We start from the raw sequence: 19,827 nt of genomic DNA on the forward strand, positions 1-19,827 counted from the left end.
TCTTCAACATGAACAAAATATTCAAGGTCTCTGAATTCATTASAACGATTATGCTGACTATGCCTTTATAAGCAACAAAAATAGTAAAAACAGAAGATGATTAAATAGTTTAAGAGAAAACGAATGTTGGATGGTATGGAGGCATAGCGTACAGCTTTATGAACTCTGCTTGAACCGCGCACGAGTCATATGGTCGTAAATCACAAAGAAAATAGCCGACCATTCKCCAGCCCGGCTTACCTTAGCGTATAACGTAGATCCCACGAATACTGACTAGATATGATTCATTTCACATCCAGAATCAATWACGACAGGTCTCTCCTTTCAAAAACACCGAGGAGTATTATAATCCAGTTGCAATGATAGGCTTGCTATTAACTCATTGGGAGTCGCCCACAGCATGGAAGAGGTCGAACGAGAACATGGGTAGCCTTTGCGCAGCTGACTAGACAGTGAAGAAGAATTCTGGCCACATCGCCAARTTGAAAACACTATTCGCCGAAAACCATGACCTCAGTCCGTAAATTATGAGACAAATACATGTGGATACATTACTCCATGATGCTTTGTAAGGGGCTGTCTGCAGTTAGAGCAGCCTATTTTAAAATGTGTGTTTAGGATAGCCTTTTCACAACGAAAATTATGGTAATTGCAGATGTGGTGGGACGGGGCTAGTGGCCTTTGATCGATTTGATTCACACGAGAGCAATCTGCATTAATGAACTGACCTGAGGCCCCAACTTTTCTCTATGGCATAGCCATAGAGCTAACATAGCCCAGTCTATACTTAGGCCTACTCAAAGTAGCCTATCTCATTGGATGTTATATGTCAGATTTTACCAACAAAATAAATATAAAAATCAAGAGACCAGTGTTTGGAGATGACAACAGAAACCAAATAACAATTTGAGAGTAGTAGCCAAAATGTGGAATGGCATTGGTGTAAAATAAAGAAAGGAAATCAAAACGCACCAATTGAACTATGCCAAACTAAATTGTCAAAATGGGGTTATGATTTTGATTTGGTCAATTTATGACTTTGCGTACTATTGCATGACCCCTGCATGAATAATGTATGATGTCAATGTGAAATTTGCCAAAAAGTTCGTGTTGAGTGTGACTGGCTATCAATATAATGTATTTCCATGATATATGAATTTAGATTTCAGGATTATGCGGTTGTCTAACCTGGCAGACAACCATATCGAAAAGTTAACTATTTTGCACACATCAGGACAAAACACACCAACCCAACACTCAAAACACACCAACCCAACACTCATATTCAGTTTTGGAGAGGTAAATTAATATTCCAGCATATTAGTGCTCAAAAGGCCATGGACCCAAATTGCGTCAGTTTCTTTGGAGAACCATCTGCCTCTTGGCTGTACAGGTTAGACATTGAGCCTACTGGAGGTGAGGATCAAACATGCCGCTATAGGATTGTTGTTAGTGGATCGATACCCATTGGGACTGTGGCGGTGCTTTGATCTCTTATGTTAACCTTTTAATTGAAAATGCTCAATCCCCTCGATTCATTCATTAGGGACAATAGTTAATACCCCAGGCAGGATAGCTAATGTTTAACTACACGAAAGTAATTAGGCTACAACACAAAATCATCTAAACATTGACCAGTCTTTTGATCAAAGACGTCAGGACTGCCAATCTAACGAAATTTAGCCGAGGTAATTTAGCCGTGACCGGTTCAGACCATGCATGTGGATTTGTTGAATTTAGCTATCAAATGGATACCGTACATCTCCCACTTTTTCTATCTACATTTGTCATACTACATTTATAGGATGTCTGCCTATAGCCTAGCTATATAATCTTTCAGTGATCAAATATATCTGTGTGCCTATTCTTCGAATCTCAAGACAAATTCCTGCCATATACACTGTCARGAAAATACTATAATAATCGTTTCAAATCATATTCCATAAAAAGCTCCTATCCTGGGGGAACGATGATCAATTCGAAATGATGCATGAATATGTGGCGTCGAGATTAGACAATGATTTATTTCAAGGTTCTATGGCTTAAAATTAAACGTTAAGGCTCTGTAATTGCCAAGTTGATGTAACCCGAGACCTCCAGGCATAAAGTCTTTATATCGGTCTGCTCAGCCCAGATGAAGGATGGAGAAAGACAATTAAGAGCACCGATTAATCGTATCACTTGTGGATCTGTAGATTAATGCACATACAGCTATAAACAAAACAAAAAGAGTATTCCAGAAACACAATGGCAGCTGTCTCTGACATTGGCTCACATATCATTAGGCTATAAATCAAAATGGAACGACTGGCAGACAGGAAAGAGAGGCAGACAGTGTAGGATGAAATGTATACATCACCTAAACCATCGAAATCAATTAAATAGAGATAGATAGTCTAGCCCATGGATCTCTCGCCTATTGAAACTTCAATATAGAAAATCAAACAACATAATGTGTCATGCTTGTTGTAACATTTCTTGAATTGGACCATACATTTCCTGCAATGTCATTCATATAGCCTAATTAATACAACATCAGATTCTCCAAAAAATGCTATCCATATACTTACAATACATTTGCAGGATCTTCTTCATTCCAGCTATGTAGACTTTAAGAAGATGCATTGTACACCAGCGGGCAAATCACTACAGTGGTTGGCCTGATGAATGCGTGCATCTACTCTGCAACCTCTTATTTAATGAATCACGTGACATGGATGGTTGCTCACCAGGCTACTCTGACCTATGATGTGGGAACTGGCTTCAGAGCAATGCAACTGTGTTGTATTATTTGCACGGCGCTGCAAATATAAAATAAAACCTACCCATATCGCTTTTGATTTGCACTGTAGTGCTGTCTTCGAGAACGGAGATAAGAACTCTGTGATTTCTTTGGCAGACGGTCTGGTCCTCTATAGATAAGCTGTATAGCAAAACAAAAGTGTATTAAAGAATGAAGAAATACATGTTATCCTGAACGATGCCCACATCTTAGGCCTATACTGAAACGTCGAATGGAGCCGTTCATTTCTCTGTCAGAAAATGGTTGGTCGGTTAGAATCTAAACTCATGGATTAATTCAGATTGTTACATGGCAAATTATTATTTAAAACGGCAAGGGCTCCTGCTGACCTCATGCAACGGCAATTGATAACAGGCGCATAAATACAATAAACAGGATTTACAAATCAAATGGATTTAACTAATGTTCAAACAACTGATTATAGTCTATAAGAGGCAGACATATTTACGCCAGCAATTAACTACCCTAAATCAATTTAGGTAAGGTAAATAAGTTAACACACCCTCTGAGTTTTGTCTACAACAGCGAAAATAATTTTTGAAATGCATGTGGATATAGGCAGTTTCAGACCCAAATATTCATTTCAGGCCTCATGGTCAGCATGACGAAATTTAGGACAACATACAGTAAACATTCTAGCATTCAGACTTGAACCAAAACAGACTGCCTCGTCAAAGTATTGATCCATCCCTAACCGTGTGGGTGTGGGTGTGTGCGTAAAAAGTACAAGTAGTATAAGTATAATGAACGTTCAAATCATAATGGGTCCAAAAAGCATGTCTCACCATGGGTTTGGTATACAAATCATCTTTGATAATATTTAATACCATGAAAAATAACATCTTATCCAACTTCCTTACACTTTTAATAAAATGTAGTCTGCACTAGCCCAGTTTGCACTAGCCCAGTCAATCAATATCGTATAGGCCAGGGCTCTCCAACCCTGTTCCTMGAGAGCTATACTCCTGTATGTTTTCAATCCAACCCAGTTGTAACCAACCTGATTCAGCTGATCAACCAGCTAATTATTAGAATCAGGTATTATGATTGGAGCCAAGACCTACAGGACCATAGCTCTCCAGGAACTGTTTTGGAGAGCACTGTCATAAGTTGGAAAGCTTMCATATAATAACGCTTTGTAGAATAGATATAACACCTCATGGCTTACACATCAGTTGCATTGAAAATACATGAGACGTGCATTTCGTTATGACAATAGACCTATGTTTGAAAACTGGAAGTAATGAGCAACAGTGGCACTTACCGAGGTTCTCCAAAAACGTATCTTATTATCCAAAAGACAAAACTCGGGCGTGAAGGTTAGCACTCGGTATTCGCCAGTAGCTAGTTTTTCGCATTAGAGTTTTCAAAGGAGACATGATGGATATGTCGGCGAAATGAATGCAGACGGAAGGCTATCGTCAGTAGTAACATGGGGCTGTCTATAGACGGGGCACTTGACGCTGAGTGGGTAGGGCTACCTCCCCGAACAATGTAAACCTTGGCTCGCCCCATGTCATTGCTGTTAATCTTTAGACGGATTCGCGGTCATTCCTAGCCAAATATTATGGATTATATTCAAAGTAGTGATCCTGGGATAAGAAAAATAACCATTTTGATCTGGACCGTGTATGCATTACAGCAACACGATTATATAATATTTAAAAAAGGCATAATGACAGAAAGTTTATAAACTAGGTTTGGCACACATCTAGTCAAACATGAGGCTCTCTCTGTCAAAAAGGTCAGCAGGCTCTGTAGAGGGTAAATAAAGAATTGCATGATAATTCTAATCTCTCAATATAGGCTATGTATCCCTGTTGCACAGTGGCTCCAAAGCCCATGATTGACATCTCAGCCTGCACCTTCAGTGGGGTATGGGGGGAATAGATTACAGGTATTCTTCAGTGGCGCCTAAATCAATAGCAACGAAATCCTAAATGTCTTGTTTAAGCATTTTTTTGTGCTCGATGCAAGAGAACCACGTTTAGGCTATTTGTTTTATTTCCAGCCTTATTGATCTTCAATGGAATTATGTCAAGGTGGACCAAACGATTCTAATTAGCATGATATACCTACATGTAATTGCCAAAATAAAGGAAACACAAACATAAAGTGTAATTATTTTACACTGAACAGAAATATAAACGCAACATGTAAAGTTTCATAAGATGAAAAAAACAGAAATGTTCCATATGCACGCATATCTCTTTCCTTTGTTGTGCATAAATTTGTTAACATCCCTGTTAGTGAGGATTTCTCATTTGCCAAGATATTCCATCCACCTGATAGGTGTGGCATATCAAGAAGCTGATTATTGCTGGGGACAATAAAAGGCCACTTAAAAATGTTCTGTTTTGTCACACAATACAATGCCACAAATGTCTCAAGTTTTGAGGGACCGTGCAATTGGCATGCTGACTGCAGGACTGTCCACCAGAGCTGTTGCCAGAGAACTGATGTTAATTTCTCTACCATAAGCCACCTCCAATGTAGTTTTAAAGAATTTGGCAGTATGTCCAACAGGCCTCACAACCACTGACCACATGTAACACGCCAGCCCCCAAGACCTCCACATCAGACTTCTTTACCTGCAGGATCTCCTAAGATATTGAAATTGTTTCATGTTGCGTTTATACTTGTGTTCTACATTTACATTTAAGTCATTTAGCAGACGCTCGGAAAAATATATATTGTACATAATAAATAAAAAAAGACGGGTCAACATCTAAATATTGCTCCCAGCGTTGATCAAAGCTCAGAAGGTTTATATTCTTGATCTGACGGAGTTCTAATCGCGCCTGCATCTTTGTGAACGAGTGGAATCATTAACCGTGGTCTGTTTGTAATGTTCACCTGCGTCTCCTGGATTTGCCTCCCGGATTTGCCTTTTTAGCAGCACATTCACCACTCTCTCAACYGCTAACTCCGCCCTCTCGTGCACAGGCCGAGGGCCTGAGACGTGAAACTAACCAACCCAGCTCGGAGTCGGCTCAAGTAGGTAACTAGAGACCCTGTGGAGTGTGTTTGCGAGATGCCGGACAAAAGACCATTTTAAAACCGTCCCGAGACTCCTGCCGTGTCTACAGACATCCCCCAAAACAAACAAAAACCGTCTTTCAAAGAATGAGTGCACAACTGGTAAATAAATAGTCTCTTATAAAGACAGTATGTCGGTCGGGTGGCTAGCTGTCGCAGAGACTTATATCGCAGGCTCTGTATTCGGCTACTTGGCCAACTATAAGGATGAAGTAAGAATCGAACGTTAAACGGAGCATACCTTCAGCAGGATAATAATAACGTTGCTTTACAGACAATAGGCTACACTGAGACAGCCAGTGATGTGGTGAGACTGAGGCAGGGATGTAGGAAGAAGCAGAGACCGCAAGAAAGCGGAAACAAGCAAGCAGGCAGAGAGAGTGGTTAGTAAAGTGGTTCCCAAACTTGTTAAAACMTATGGAACAAGTTGTGAACTAAAACAAATATATATATATATGTTTCAATATGAACATCTCCACATGGCCTATTTTCCCTAAAGGCCTACATTGTCTAATCAAAAAGCAAACAATACAGTGTTATATCGATCGCCCACTGGAGTTTATAGTTTACCCATCACCCACCTTTTTTTTTACCACTACATCACTGATATTAATACAGAATTGTAAGTAACGTTCTAATAATTKATGTGAATGCGATAATACATACGATCATCTGTGTGCTCCATTGACGTCTGTGTGGCGCTTGATGAGTAACTCCTAGGAATTCAAACGTGAACACTATGGAATTTGAGAAAAGAGATATCTATGTAAAGAGTTGATGGTTTTATACAATTCATCATTACAACCGACTGAACAGTCGKTGATGCTATGTGTCAGCGTGAATCATTTCTCATATTTTCCCCTTTCAAATCAAATCAGGCGTATAACATTACAATTGTCTAAGCTAGCTAACAGGCTATGTGGTTGTTGATTGACTGAGGTGAAAGAACTAGCAGCCAAAGTGATCATGGCTGGGGTCATTTTTCTGTTCACCAAAAAGCATTTTAACGTTTTTTTTATTGTATAACAAACCTCACTAAAACTCAAACCCTGGTTATGGCTCTGACCATGATCGMCCAGAAGAGGCCCGTGTGGCTCAGTTGGTAGAGCATGGCGCTTGCAACGCCAGGGTTGTGGGTTCATTCCCCACGGGGGGACCAGGATGAATATGTATGAACTTTCCAATTTGTAAGTCGCTCTGGATAAGAGCGTCTGCTAAATGACTTAAATGTCAAYTGTAAGAGCTTCAGTGCGCATTGGCATAGATTCTACAAGTGTCTGGAAGTCTATTGGAGGGATGCGACACCCTTCTTCCACGAGAAATTCCATTATCTGGTGTTTTGTTGATGGTGGTAGAAAACGCTCTCTCAGGACACATCCAGAATCTCCAATAAGTGTTAAATTGGGTTTAGATCTAGTGACTAACACACACACCTTTTAAACCCCATATGCTCATTTGAAACCCCTCTTCTTGTCACTGAGGTCTCTTCTTCTAGCCAAAAATTGTCAACTGGGAATTTTTATACGTGACCCTACGCATGACCGGATGTTAACTCCTTAATTAACGTTCAATATAATTCGTATTCCTCATTTAGTTGAAGTCGGAGGTTTACATACACTTTAGCCAAATACATTTAAACTCAGTTTTTCACAATGCCTGACATTTAATCCTAGTAAAAATTCCCTGTCTTGGGTCAGTTAGGATCACCACTTTATTTTAAGAATGTGAAATGTCAGGATAATAGTAGAGAGAATGATTTATTTAAGCTTTTATTCCTTTCATCACATTCCCAGCGGATCAGAAGTTTACATACACTCAATTAATATTTGGTAGCATTGCCTTTAAATTGTTTAACTTGGGTCAAACATTTCAGGTAGCCTTCCACAAGCTTCCCACAATAAGTTGGGTGAATTTTGGCCCATTCCTCCTGACAGAGCTGGTGTAACTGAGTCAGGTTTGTAGGCCTCCTTCCCCACACACGCTTTTTCAGTTCTTCCCACAAATTTTCTATAGGATTGAGGTCAGGGCTTTGTGATGGCCACTCCAATACCTTGACTTTGTTGTCCTTAAGCCATTTTGCCACAARTMTGYAYMGCWACAMMSSSTCCTGCAGCAAAGCACCCCGACAACATGATGCTGCCAACCCCATGCTTCACGGTTGGGATGGTGTTCTTCGGCTTGCAATTCTCCCTCTTTTCCCTCCAAACATAACGATGGTCATTATAGCCAAACAGTTATATTTTTGTTTCATCAGACCAGAGGACATTTCTCCAAAAAGTATGATCTTTGTCCCCATGTGCAGTTGCAAACCGTAGTCTGGCTTTTTTTATGGCGGTTTTGGAGCAGTGGCTTCTTCCTTGCTGAGCAGCCTTTCAGGTTATGTCGATATAGGACTCGTTTTGCTGTGGATATAGATACTTTTGTACCCGTTTCCTCCAGCATCTTCACAAGGTCTTTTGCTGTTGTTCTGGGATTGATTTGCACTTTTCACACCAAAGTACGTTCATCTCTAGGAGACAGAAGGCGTCTCCTTCCTGAGCGGTATGACGGCTGCGTTGCTGTCTCTTATACACATCTAGATGTGTATAAGAGACAGGTACAGATGAACATGGTACCTTCAGGCGTTTGGAAATTGCTCCCAAGGATGAACCAGACTTGTGGAGGTCTACATTTTTTGGAGGTCTTGGCTGATTTCTTTTGATTTTCCCATGATGTCAAGCAAAGAGGCACTGAGTTTGAAGGTAGGCCTTGAAATACATCCACAGGTACACCTCCAATTGACTCAAATTATGTCAATTAGCCTATCAGAAGCTTCTAAAGGCATGACATAATTTTATGGAATTTTCCAAGCTGTTTAAAGGCACAGTCATCTTTGTGTATGTAAACTTCTGACCAACTGGAATTGTGATAGTGAATTATAAGTAAAATAATCTGTCTTTGTTGGAAAAATTACTTGTGTCATGCCCAAACTATAGTTTGTTAACAAGAAATGTGTGGAGTGGTTGAAAAACGAGTTTTAATGACTCCAACCAAGTGTATGAAAACTTCCGACTTCAACTGTAACTTGTCTCTCTCCTGATTTAAAAACATGGCCTGCTGGAGCTACGTCATCCGAAAAATCCAGATCCCAAAACACATACGAGGTGGACACGAGCTTTCTGATTCATCTCGTTTTTGGACGTACAGCCTTTGATAGACACCGCGCCTCACGAATCGCATGGCATTTTAATATTTGTTAGAAGCGGTGACCTGCGTTTCACCCCTTCCTCAAGGCCTCACACATGAACAATTTCTGACTTGTTCGATGATATTGAGTAATGTAGGACCTACTCCTTTTACCAAAAAGGGAGCAGGGGCCCAATATATATAGGAACCAGGCTCCTGTGAGTTATTGGAGCTGATAATTCTGAGCGCAGAGAGAGCAATGACATGTATAGTGATTTACAGTTAAATAGCAAACAGTGGGTAGGCTAGACCTACACCCCGAATTAAAACATAATTCSAAATAAATACATTATTTTGATCCAGAATGTTTTTACATGTTACGGTACTCGAGAAAGTGAGATAATGGGAGACATTTTGTTTTATCTCCTCTCATTGGAAATATAGGCCAGGCATTGTAATATAACCACAGATTTTCTAAGGTTTGAGACTTTTTTTTTTTTTTTACACTGTGCTTAATTTACAACTTAGATGATCGATTGAGCGGGGCAACAGTGAAGCCGGTCTGAAGCGGGCTCTGCTGGTGTGCAGGTGGCGTTACATCACGTCACTGAATAAGCATTGGCCTATGCTCCAATCGCATATTTTAAGATTTACTTTGAGGTCACTTTGTGAAGCACGATTATTATGCCATCTACCCATGCATATTCAAATATTTGTGTCGACTGCTGTCAGACAAGTTTTCAGATAAAGAACAAATAGCCTGTTCATCTATCAATGCTTTTTCAATGTAAAACTTGATTCCCAACTGCTCAATAAAAAGGCCTACGCACTAATAAAGGGGTCAATAATCTCCATGCAATTGTATCGAATATAAATAATAAGTAGGCCTATAAATGTAAAACGAAACATAGACAATTCTTAATAAACAAAACACTAACGTATTTTACGCATTAATCCATCCATACAGAATAACCAACACAAGATACAATTCCATAGGCTACCATGTGTGCTTCCAAAAGCACAAATTAAAACAATTATTCAGACTGTCTTTTTCGTTCGTGTAGGCCTATGGATTTCAAGGATGTTGACGATGTCTGAGAAACAGGCCTATTGGTATTGTAGGTTAGATCCTCAGCATCTGTGGCTCTCGTCTAGTGACCTCGCGATGATCCCCGGTCTATGAATTATTGATGAGATCCGTGCACAGATTACCCCTATCAATATGCAATACTTATTATCCTGGTTAAATGGCTATTTAACAGTTATGAATAGTGGAATTGTTTCAACCCAATACAAAACATTGGTGTGTGTTCTTTAGCATTTTTTTTTAAATATATATAAAATGATTTAAGCAAAAAAAGTTTGAGACATCGGGAATATTTATTGCATTTAGGTACATTTTAGATGAATAAATGACAGCTATTGACGAAAGATGTCAAAACCAGTGTTTTCATATTGCCCTAATTTGATTGGATATCACCACGCAGAACTGCGATTGCATGCTGATTCATATATACAATTTGGTCAGGTAGGCTTGCTACACAATGGGACACATACAATTTAGCCATGGTGGCAACTACGCAAAGACATGATACATTAACATAGGCTACAAACACACAATAGCAACTCGTTATTATAATATAACATACAAAATTGGGCGTAATTCCAAGTTTTTACCATCAGGATCAGTGTTTGATGCGTTTATATACTGAACAAAAATATGAAAACGCAACGTGTAACAATTTCTAAGATGTTACTGAATTACTGTTCAAATAAGGAAATCAGTCAATTGAAATAAATGAATTGGGCACTAATCGATGGATTTCACAAGATTGGGAATACAGATATGCATCTGTTGGTTACAGATACCTTTAAAAAGCCTCAAAATGGGCCTCAGGATCTCGTCACGCTATTTCTGTGCATTCAAACTGCCATCGAGAAAATGCAATTGTGTTCATTGTTGGTAGTTTATGCCTGCCCATTTCATAACCCCACCGCCACCATTGGGCACTCTGTTCACAACATTGACATCAGCAAACCGCTTGCCCACACCGACGCCATATACCTTGTCTGCGGTTGTGAGGCTTGTTGGATGTACTGCCAAATTCTCTAAAATGATGTTGGAGGCGGCTTATGCTAGAGAAATGAACATTCAATTCTCCGGCAACAGCTCTGGTGGACATTCCTGCAGTCAGCATGCCAATTGCACCTCCCTCAAAACTTGAGACATCTGTGGCATTGTGTTGTGTGACAAAACTGCACATTTTAGAGTGTCCTTTTATTGTCAACAGAACAAGCTTCTTGATATGCCACACCTGTCAGGTGGATGGATTATGTTGGCAAATGGGGAAATGCTCACTAACAGGGATGTAAACAAATTTGTGCACAACATTTTAAAGAAATAAGCTTTTTGTGCATATGGAACATTTCTGGGATCTTTTATTTCAGCTTATGAAACATGGGACCAACATTTTACATGTTGCGTTTATATTTTTGTTCAGTGTGGAATAATAAAGCCTAATATTTATATGATTAGACCTCCATTATCCAGCATAATTTATTAAAATCGACTGAGGTCTGATTCCCAACGTTTACAGTGAATTCACCTATTCTGTCCTTGGAGAGAGACGCACTGTTCAACGGCTTATCTTGGAAATTGATGGTACACACAAAACCCTGTTGAAGTTCGTGCTTTACCTTAGGCCACGCTTTTATCAAYACGGTCTAATTTTTGGATACAGACTTGAATTTCACTTCAAGTTTTTGTCAGTTTTCTGACTTGAGTCTATAGGCCAGAGACATGCATTATCCAATTTCCCTTCTCATATCAGCACCTCTGACACTGATTCCACGAGGTGCAATGCAGTTATTGCAAAAAATTGAATTAGTTTGTGTCCTGTTCGTGAAGAGGCAGAATTTCCCCAGTTTTACGCTGAGCAAAATGAATGAATTCTTATTTGCTGGTGTTTATAGATAATTCGATTACAATCCATGGATTCTCAAAATATTTTATTTTGAGGCTAATTCCAACATTAATAACATATGTTTGGTATATAATCATAGACAGTGGAACACTTATTTAAATGTATCACTGCATTTCTGATATTAACTTTCTATCCTGATATCGAGGATATCGCCACTGCCCAGACTAGTGCTGTACAGTCCACAACCCTTTCTAATCCCTTCGCAGCAGTTAAACCGTCACTTTCATTCAAGAATGTGAATTATATAGTACATTGTCTACTCCCCAAAACCATAAAACTAACTTTATGGACCCCACGTGACCTTTCAGAGTCAGTAAAGGGATTATATGTTCTACGGTACGGAGGCATTTAGTAAATTCGAGCCATGTACCTGTAAGATAGCCTACATGTTGGGACATTTGATGGGGAAACGAATAACTAAATACAAGCAAACAGAAGCGCGACTCAAGCCAAAGAAGTCAATAAGAGGGTAAGTTTAAAAGGTTTAGCGTTTGTTTTTCTGGTAAAGAATGGCAGCATGGAACCAATAATGAATCTAATAACCTTGACATGATGGTGGGCACTTTATAGGTGCATGGTTAAAACAATATAGCTTGGACGAAAACAATACAAATATTTAAATCAGCAACAAACCTGACTCAAATGTAATGCACGTCATAGGCCTATACCAAAAAAGTAATCTCAAGCCAATGTTAAGCATGAAAACTTCCATGGAAATTATTCTTGCTAATGTGTTATTTTATAGCAATGTAAAACAGTACAAAATCTATAGGAACATGTTGTTTATGAAGTTAATTTGTTTGAACGTGTGGCAAGGTTAAGTAAGCCTAAATTGTTGATACAAGATGTCCAAAATGCCATGAATGGTTTACGTTCACCAGTGTTATAGCATATGTGTGTCTATAGAATAGTGCATTAAAACATGTGTAGGCCTAATTCATTAATTTACTATATGTTAAATGAAGAAGAGGTTAATTCATTGCAATTACTATGCTTCAAATATATCAAGCGATGGAGAGAAACTTTATTTCCAAATCTATAGATTCACATAGAAATACAAAAAGCTTAATTGGCAAAATCTTTACCATCACTGTAGGCGTATAATCCACCGAATACCACTCCCTTCCTGTCCACTATACAAATTGATCACATTGAAAAGGTTCAATACATTTATGCAACTTAATAAGTACTTAGTTCTAAACAATTACAATTGGATATATTTGTGCACAACGTGTTATAGGCTACATAACAGATTTACCTGTATTTTTAAACCTGGAAAACGTACTGCGCTAACCACGATAATCAAGCATAAATACAGCATTAAAAACTTACACTGAAGCGCTTTGAATGATCCCATCATCTATAGGTTTACATTCAATGAAGAGCAGCATATGTTTTGGAAACATAGGCTACTGTACACTTTACACCTGTTAGAATGTTTAGAAATTACACAATATAGGCTAACAGCTCACGTGAAACATGACAACATTCAAGAGATAAAACAGAGCACATGACTTTATACTACCCTTAGACAATGAGTCTAACTTTTTTTCTAGTTCCAAAGATAACTACAGGCTACCGTAACACAACGTTAAACTAAACGTCTGTTAAAGACCACAGAATATTTTTTCGTCTAAAATCACAACAACATGCTGAAAGGTGCTGCGCTGTAGCTTACAGTACTCCGGATTTCCCCCTTATCACTTGCAGTTCGAGCTCAGTTATGGAACGCGCTACCTCCTGTAACCAGACTCATACTTTTCAGTTTATTGTCCTTCTTCCATTTCATCCTTCGATTCTGAAACCAGATTTTTATTTGTCGTTCCGTGAGGCACAACGTGTGGGCTATCTCTATTCTCCTCCTCCGGGTTAGGTATCTATTGAAGTGAAATTCTTTCTCCAGCTCTAGCGTCTGGTAGCGGGTGTACGCTGTTCGGGCCCTTTTCCCATCTGGTCCAGCCATTTCTAAATTGCATGAAAAATCCAAATTAGAAGTGGACAACAGATAGTGGAAATAGGATTTTAAACATTACAAAAGGAAACATGTTTAACAGCACATATGAAATATTAAGCAATTCTGGGTGTTGTATAGGCTGCACGCGGGGGCGCGTGCCATGCACGGATTGTCGCACAACTATCCTACATTACCAGAAATAGAACTTGCATTCAGCTATAGCCTAAACATAAATACCCACCAATTTTCCAACATTTAAACAATGTTTCTCTAAATGAATCTTTATTACAATTAAAATATACTTTAATAGGCTAACAATTATGTTTTATCTTGCACTAAGAAATATATTGTACTGGACAATATCATAAAAGCAAATCCGTTGCCATATCCTACCATCCTTACGGAGTTCATGCAACACTTGACATATTTGTGACGCTACAAATTTGTACTATAGAAAATTACATCAGCGAGCATGCAATTCACTCCAAAGCAAGACCACCACAAAACACAGTAAAAGTAGGCTATGTATGTACCATGGTTAATGTGCAGTTTCCGCATCCATGGGAATATTTGCGGCGTTTGGCAATCGTTTGAGATTGTCGTGGAGGTTGCGTTACTGGACTCCTGTTGTAGTTGTTGTGCCCGGGCAGCCATGCTGCTGGTACTGCTTGTGTGCGCGCCTTCCTCGGTCTCAGAGACAACGCTGGTATCCTCTATCTCTGTAAAATGATTGTTGTTGCCTTTGTTGAGATTATTGTTGGCGATCGAGGTCGTGCTCCGGTCAGGTGGAGGAGAGGGGCTTTTTAGTTCCAAAGACTCGCGGTTGGCGCAAGGAAGGGGATCTGGAGACGAAAGCGAGCAGGTCGGCAATCTGTACCGGGCATCCGGGCCAGTGGACTGAAAACCACGGGTATCCTCTCCAACAGCCGCGAAGTGGCTACCAGTGTCGGGGCGATTTACGGTTAGGTCCATGCCATTGTAGTTGCATCCGAAAGACCCAGAGTGCATGGTGCCAGGGTCCCTGAACGTACCGTTCACAGTGCCGTTAGTCCCATAATTTAGTAACTGATAGTCGGAGCCATTCGGATAGCGCCCTGAAAACGAGTTAACAAAGTAAGAGCTCATTTGCTTGTTTTTAAAGGCTCGATTTGTAGATCTTTGTCGCTATAATCCTCTGCTTCACGATTTATGATGTAATCATGAATTATAGCAATGAAGCCTACTGTACTTTGCCAGGTATGCGGCCAAATATGGGAGAGCGCTCGGGAATCACGTGCATTTGTTGACCAGTCGTAAATTCTCACTGATGACTTCAAGAGGTAATTCATGCTCTACGGTTACAAATGATGACGAAATGATGGTCGTTATGCTCGAGTCAATGGTGCCTCCCCATTTCGCCCTGAGATCCATGTAGGRAGACAGCGCCATCTACTGGCAGTGGAGGTAACTGTCAGAGAGGGTGCTCTGAATACTTTTTTTCATTGTTCTTTTTTTAATTTTTTTTTAAACATTGACTGTTCTAGGACACAAAAGTAGGCTAAACTATTTTACCAATAGGTATCTCAGACAGGTATCCCAGTATGAAAAAGTTATACAAAAATATATATTATAGTAGGCCTAATACACTATGCATGTGTATCATTAAAGAGAGACTAGCCTATTTAAATGTCAGGCTTGCTCAACTAGGTCAATTTTACAGGACATAATGATAATAATAACTATTATAAGACTATTGCCTTCACATCAATAAAACAAGAAAACTTTCTATGAAATATTTACAGAAATTACCAACGCTTTATTTGCATTTACAAAAGATAACAAAAACATGTCTTACATAATATTGCACACGACATCCAGATGGCAAGTGCACAATAAACAACTTGTGAAAACATTATCCAGTTGAATATGACAAAGCGATGTAAAAGCCTAAAACGAACAAAATACAACACACACACACACACACTATGGTAGGCTATTAGGCCAAAGCATCTCTCTTGTATCGATAATGGGGCCATAAAAAATYTTTAATTATCGAGTATTTTGACTAGGCTTGTTTTTGCACTTCTCCAACGCCGCTCCAGGAAACCAATATGTGCGAGTGTAAGGCCTATTTCACGGTCGTCACCAGTTACCACAACCACAAAGTCATAAACCCCGCCTATTTCTACAATTGATCTTCCTAAAATGTAATTTTATACTTTTACCACACTTCTAACCTTAACCACACTACCTAACCTTAAATTAAGACCACATTTATTTTTTCATGAATATTTACGATATAGCCAATTTTGACTTTGTGGATGTGGTAAACCCATTTTACTTTCAAGCAACAATATTGGCAAAACAAAAAATACAAACACAATCAAATAAGAATAGGCTAGCCAGCTTCAGTTGTTTTTAACCTGTTTCTAACCAACAGACGTTATTTCATCGTGCAAATATATTTATCTAGTAGGCCTATTTACATATTTCCACAAAAATGTGTAGGCCTATGCAGCTATTTTATGAAAAACAACAAGCGACAATAATTAAACATCTCTCAATTCATGTTACAACAGTTACAGGATGGTTTGTGTCGCTTTTTTACTCAGTGCCTTTCAATCTGTCTGCTTTTCCTCCTCTTCATCGCTGGGTTTCGAAGGATTCATAACTTTGTTCTCCTTTTTCCACTTCATTCTGCGATTCTGGAACCAAATCTTTATTTGACGTTCAGTGAGACACAGAGCATGCGAAATCTCGATCCGACGGCGCCTGGTGAGATACCTATTGAAATGGAACTCTTTCTCGAGCTCAAGAGTCTGGTATCGAGTATAGGTCTGACGGCCTCTGCGTCCACTGCTGCCCAATGTCCCTACAAAAAAAGAATAGCAAACCAAACCCAGCAATTATGTAAGAAACAAAGACATGGTCAGGATGGATACCTTTACACTATCATCACTGTTATAGACTATTGTTACAATCACTATTATGGATGTAATAAATTAGCCTATATACATGTAAAATAGCCTCCATTAGTAAAACCTTAAAAATAGCATAGCGTAATTGAAATTATCCATTTGATTCACATGATAGCCCACTGTATTTTGACAGTTTAACGCATTTTTCATGTCAATCACGTTCTCGGCGATAGAATCCAATACATATATATCCCAGTCATCAAATCATCATGCATGGTGTTCACACAACGACTTGTAAAATTCTTCCTCTTTTCCCGTCTTAATTTCAAAGCAATAGTTACTTATAAGCTACAATGTCAATGCATATTATGGACTTTGCCAGGCAACACTGTTACAGTAGTCATCTGATTGATAGGCAACATGCTGATTGTAAACCCCCTTTCAATAAATTAACAATGAAAACACGTTAAACGTTAACAAAAATCAAAAGTAAAGGTTTCACTGACCGGCGGTGCAAGAATTCATCCTTTGCATCCACGGATAAAGCAGAGAAGACTTGTCGTCCACAGCAGTGGTTATGTTTACATTCTGCTCGAGGCACTCTGACTTGCGCTGGTCCTGAGTTACAAAGAGCGGCTGCTCCTCTCGATTTGCGAAAGCGCACGAGCGGTCACTGTAAAAAGTGGCAGCTGTATAGTCGCAGGGAGCGCTGGTGCTGGGGCGACCGTAGATACTAGTGGTTTGCTGGTAATATGAGGTTGGGTAAACCTTCTCTTGCATATTGGCAGCATATGTAGCGTTGGAAAAGTGTCTTAAAGGGTCAGTATATCCGGAGGAATATAAAGGTATCTGAGCGAGGAGAGACTCCTGTCCTCCGGGCAGAGAAACAGGAAAAGTTGAGTTGACAAAATAGGAACTCATTGGATGGACAAATATGCTCCGAGGAATATGATTTGTAATGTTTTATAGTCCAAGTGGTTTTGCCATTACTTTATCGGAGATTTGGTTTTAGCTGAAGGGGGCTTGCGAGGTGCCACTCAATAGGGCAGAAGGGAACTGTACCATCTGATCAACGTCCGTCCAATCGCGAGCGTCTGGTTGCAATATTGCTCTCATGGGGGGCTCTTGTTGCGCACAGGGGTCCCCAGTGACTCGAAACGAAGCGCTCAGGCTTCTCGCGCAGTCTTTCCACATATCAAATGAGCTTGCGCCCTCTGATTCATTCAACATTGAAGCATTTCGTTTTCGTTCTTAATTTCGTTGCAAACAAACGATATAAATAAATAATATAATGCTGGCAACACCACCCTCTCTCTCCACACACACACCACACACCACACACCACACACCACACACACACACACACACACACACACCCCATTTGACCCTTATATGATCTTTATTCGATCTTTGGTTTGCATGAAATAATCACTGTACAATTTCCCCTTTTATCAAATTGACTTAAGAAGAATAATGTTGTTTGTTGGTTCTTTCAATTACCCACAAATGTAAAGTATTGATTACTAGAAGTAGGCTAGTTGCACAATCAAAAGTGGGCCTATTCAATTGATCCAGCTGAATTTCTACTTTCATGCAGCTGTTATTTTAAGCTGTTTGACATCATTTATGTTTCATCATTCGTTCGCGTATAAGTTAACGTGTTCGTTATGTTTTCTAGGTATTCCCACACTGGCCGGATAAAAAGTAAAACACGACCAAGACGTCTACACTGACAAATCAACTCACAAAAGGCAAAAGGATTTTCCAACTGATCAAGGCCAATGCAGAGGATATTACACATTGGTTTCAACATTCATCACTTAAAGATTGCGATTCATGTTTCGGGAAGTAGACCACATTACATGCAGCATGTTTTATTATTAACCACTAAAATAAATAATCTGTTTTCGAATATTATCAAATAAATATATTTACATTAATATAAACAGTGTCATGATCGAATCTCGTCTGATATTATTTTGACTGCTTCTTATATCAGTAGACCCATATTATTGAGTTGAATAATATTATTTAATATTTATTATTATTATTATTATTATTATGCTATTATCGTTATTTTGTTGGACTAAAACGTTCAATACATTTTAATAAATAAACAAAGCCACTGTCTTTACAACAGGATGTCTTTCCTTTTTCCAATCAATGATATTTTCCGTTCACTGTAAAAACCTTGTTTAAGATGATATTTCAACAAAATAATTTTGTATTATCTATACTTGATAATTAATAGTCTGTGTAGACTTCCTTCAACAAAATTATGTTTCCACAAATAATCAAACATTTTAGCTAAGTATCCTACGACTTGTCTGTATACAGAATGACAGTTATTCAACGTCAATAGCGTTTTTTCAAAATACATTTTAGTTTGCTTTAGTTTAATTTGATAGTAAAAAACGAAAGAAAAAAATTATAATTTGTACCAATACGTCAATATGTCATTCTGAAAGCTTCTGTCTCAAGAATTCGGTGTCCAAATGTAGGCTTATTGTCGCCACTAGATGGAGTCAAAGAGCAATACACGAGATCAGGTTGTAAAGAAAATGTGTCAGCATACTGCTGTATAAATGGGGTGAATAACATACAGCTTATCAATTAATTGATTGAGGCTCGACGATAAAGTTGATGATGATGATGATGATGACGACGTCGAATAGTGCAGATGATTGGAAAGTGGATTCTGAAAAATTACATTGGACCATTGAGAACATCGCTTACATCATGTCTCAATTTTACTCTTTAAATGACACATAAAACATTTTGGGTATGAGTCAATTGTAGCATATCTACTTAGCATTACAGCTAGCTCAAAGGTAATACAAATGTAGGCTACACACAATAAAATTTAAAAAACACTGTACATCGTGGAAATCTAAATCAAAATATTTTGGGTTGTCTGATTTTCAGTGTGTGCACATGATTGTGGCAGCTTCCAAGAGGTATCATATAGGCCTACCTATTTATCTG

At 38.9% G+C, this 19,827-nt stretch overlaps 3 protein-coding genes across 7 annotated transcripts in view; all 3 read right to left on the reverse strand.

Moving 5' to 3' along the window:
- Positions 1-19,827, reverse strand: part of LOC111978747 (src kinase-associated phosphoprotein 1) — a 70,907-nt gene that overhangs the window by 50,422 nt on the left and 658 nt on the right. For 2 of the 5 annotated variants that reach the window (XM_024008980.2, XM_024008983.2), the window contains exons 1-2: positions 4,068-4,284; positions 2,826-2,923 (exon numbers count right to left, since the gene is read on the reverse strand). Coding sequence is in view for 1 of the 5 variants with exons in the window: in XM_024008979.3 (XP_023864747.1) it covers positions 2,826-2,829 (4 nt within the window). In the remaining 4 variants the exon portion in view is untranslated. The other 3 variants (XM_024008979.3, XM_024008981.2, XM_024008982.2) reach the window with 3 other exon arrangements.
- LOC111978750 (homeobox protein Hox-B5b) lies at positions 12,996-15,276 on the reverse strand. Its single transcript, XM_024008985.2, has 2 exons — positions 14,479-15,276; positions 12,996-13,956 (listed from the first exon to the last, which is right to left on the reverse strand). The coding sequence occupies exons 1-2, from the start codon at positions 15,068-15,070 to the stop codon at positions 13,709-13,711; spliced, it is 840 nt and encodes a 279-aa protein (XP_023864753.1). The 5' UTR covers positions 15,071-15,276; the 3' UTR covers positions 12,996-13,708.
- On the reverse strand, positions 15,718-18,143 carry LOC111978751 (homeobox protein Hox-B6b-like). Its single transcript, XM_024008986.3, has 2 exons — positions 17,349-18,143; positions 15,718-16,796 (listed from the first exon to the last, which is right to left on the reverse strand). The coding sequence occupies exons 1-2, from the start codon at positions 17,761-17,763 to the stop codon at positions 16,543-16,545; spliced, it is 669 nt and encodes a 222-aa protein (XP_023864754.1). The 5' UTR covers positions 17,764-18,143; the 3' UTR covers positions 15,718-16,542.

This window comes from Salvelinus sp. IW2-2015, linkage group LG18, assembly GCF_002910315.2.
Source record: "Salvelinus sp. IW2-2015 linkage group LG18, ASM291031v2, whole genome shotgun sequence".
Classification (NCBI taxonomy): Eukaryota; Metazoa; Chordata; class Actinopteri; order Salmoniformes; family Salmonidae; genus Salvelinus; species Salvelinus sp. IW2-2015.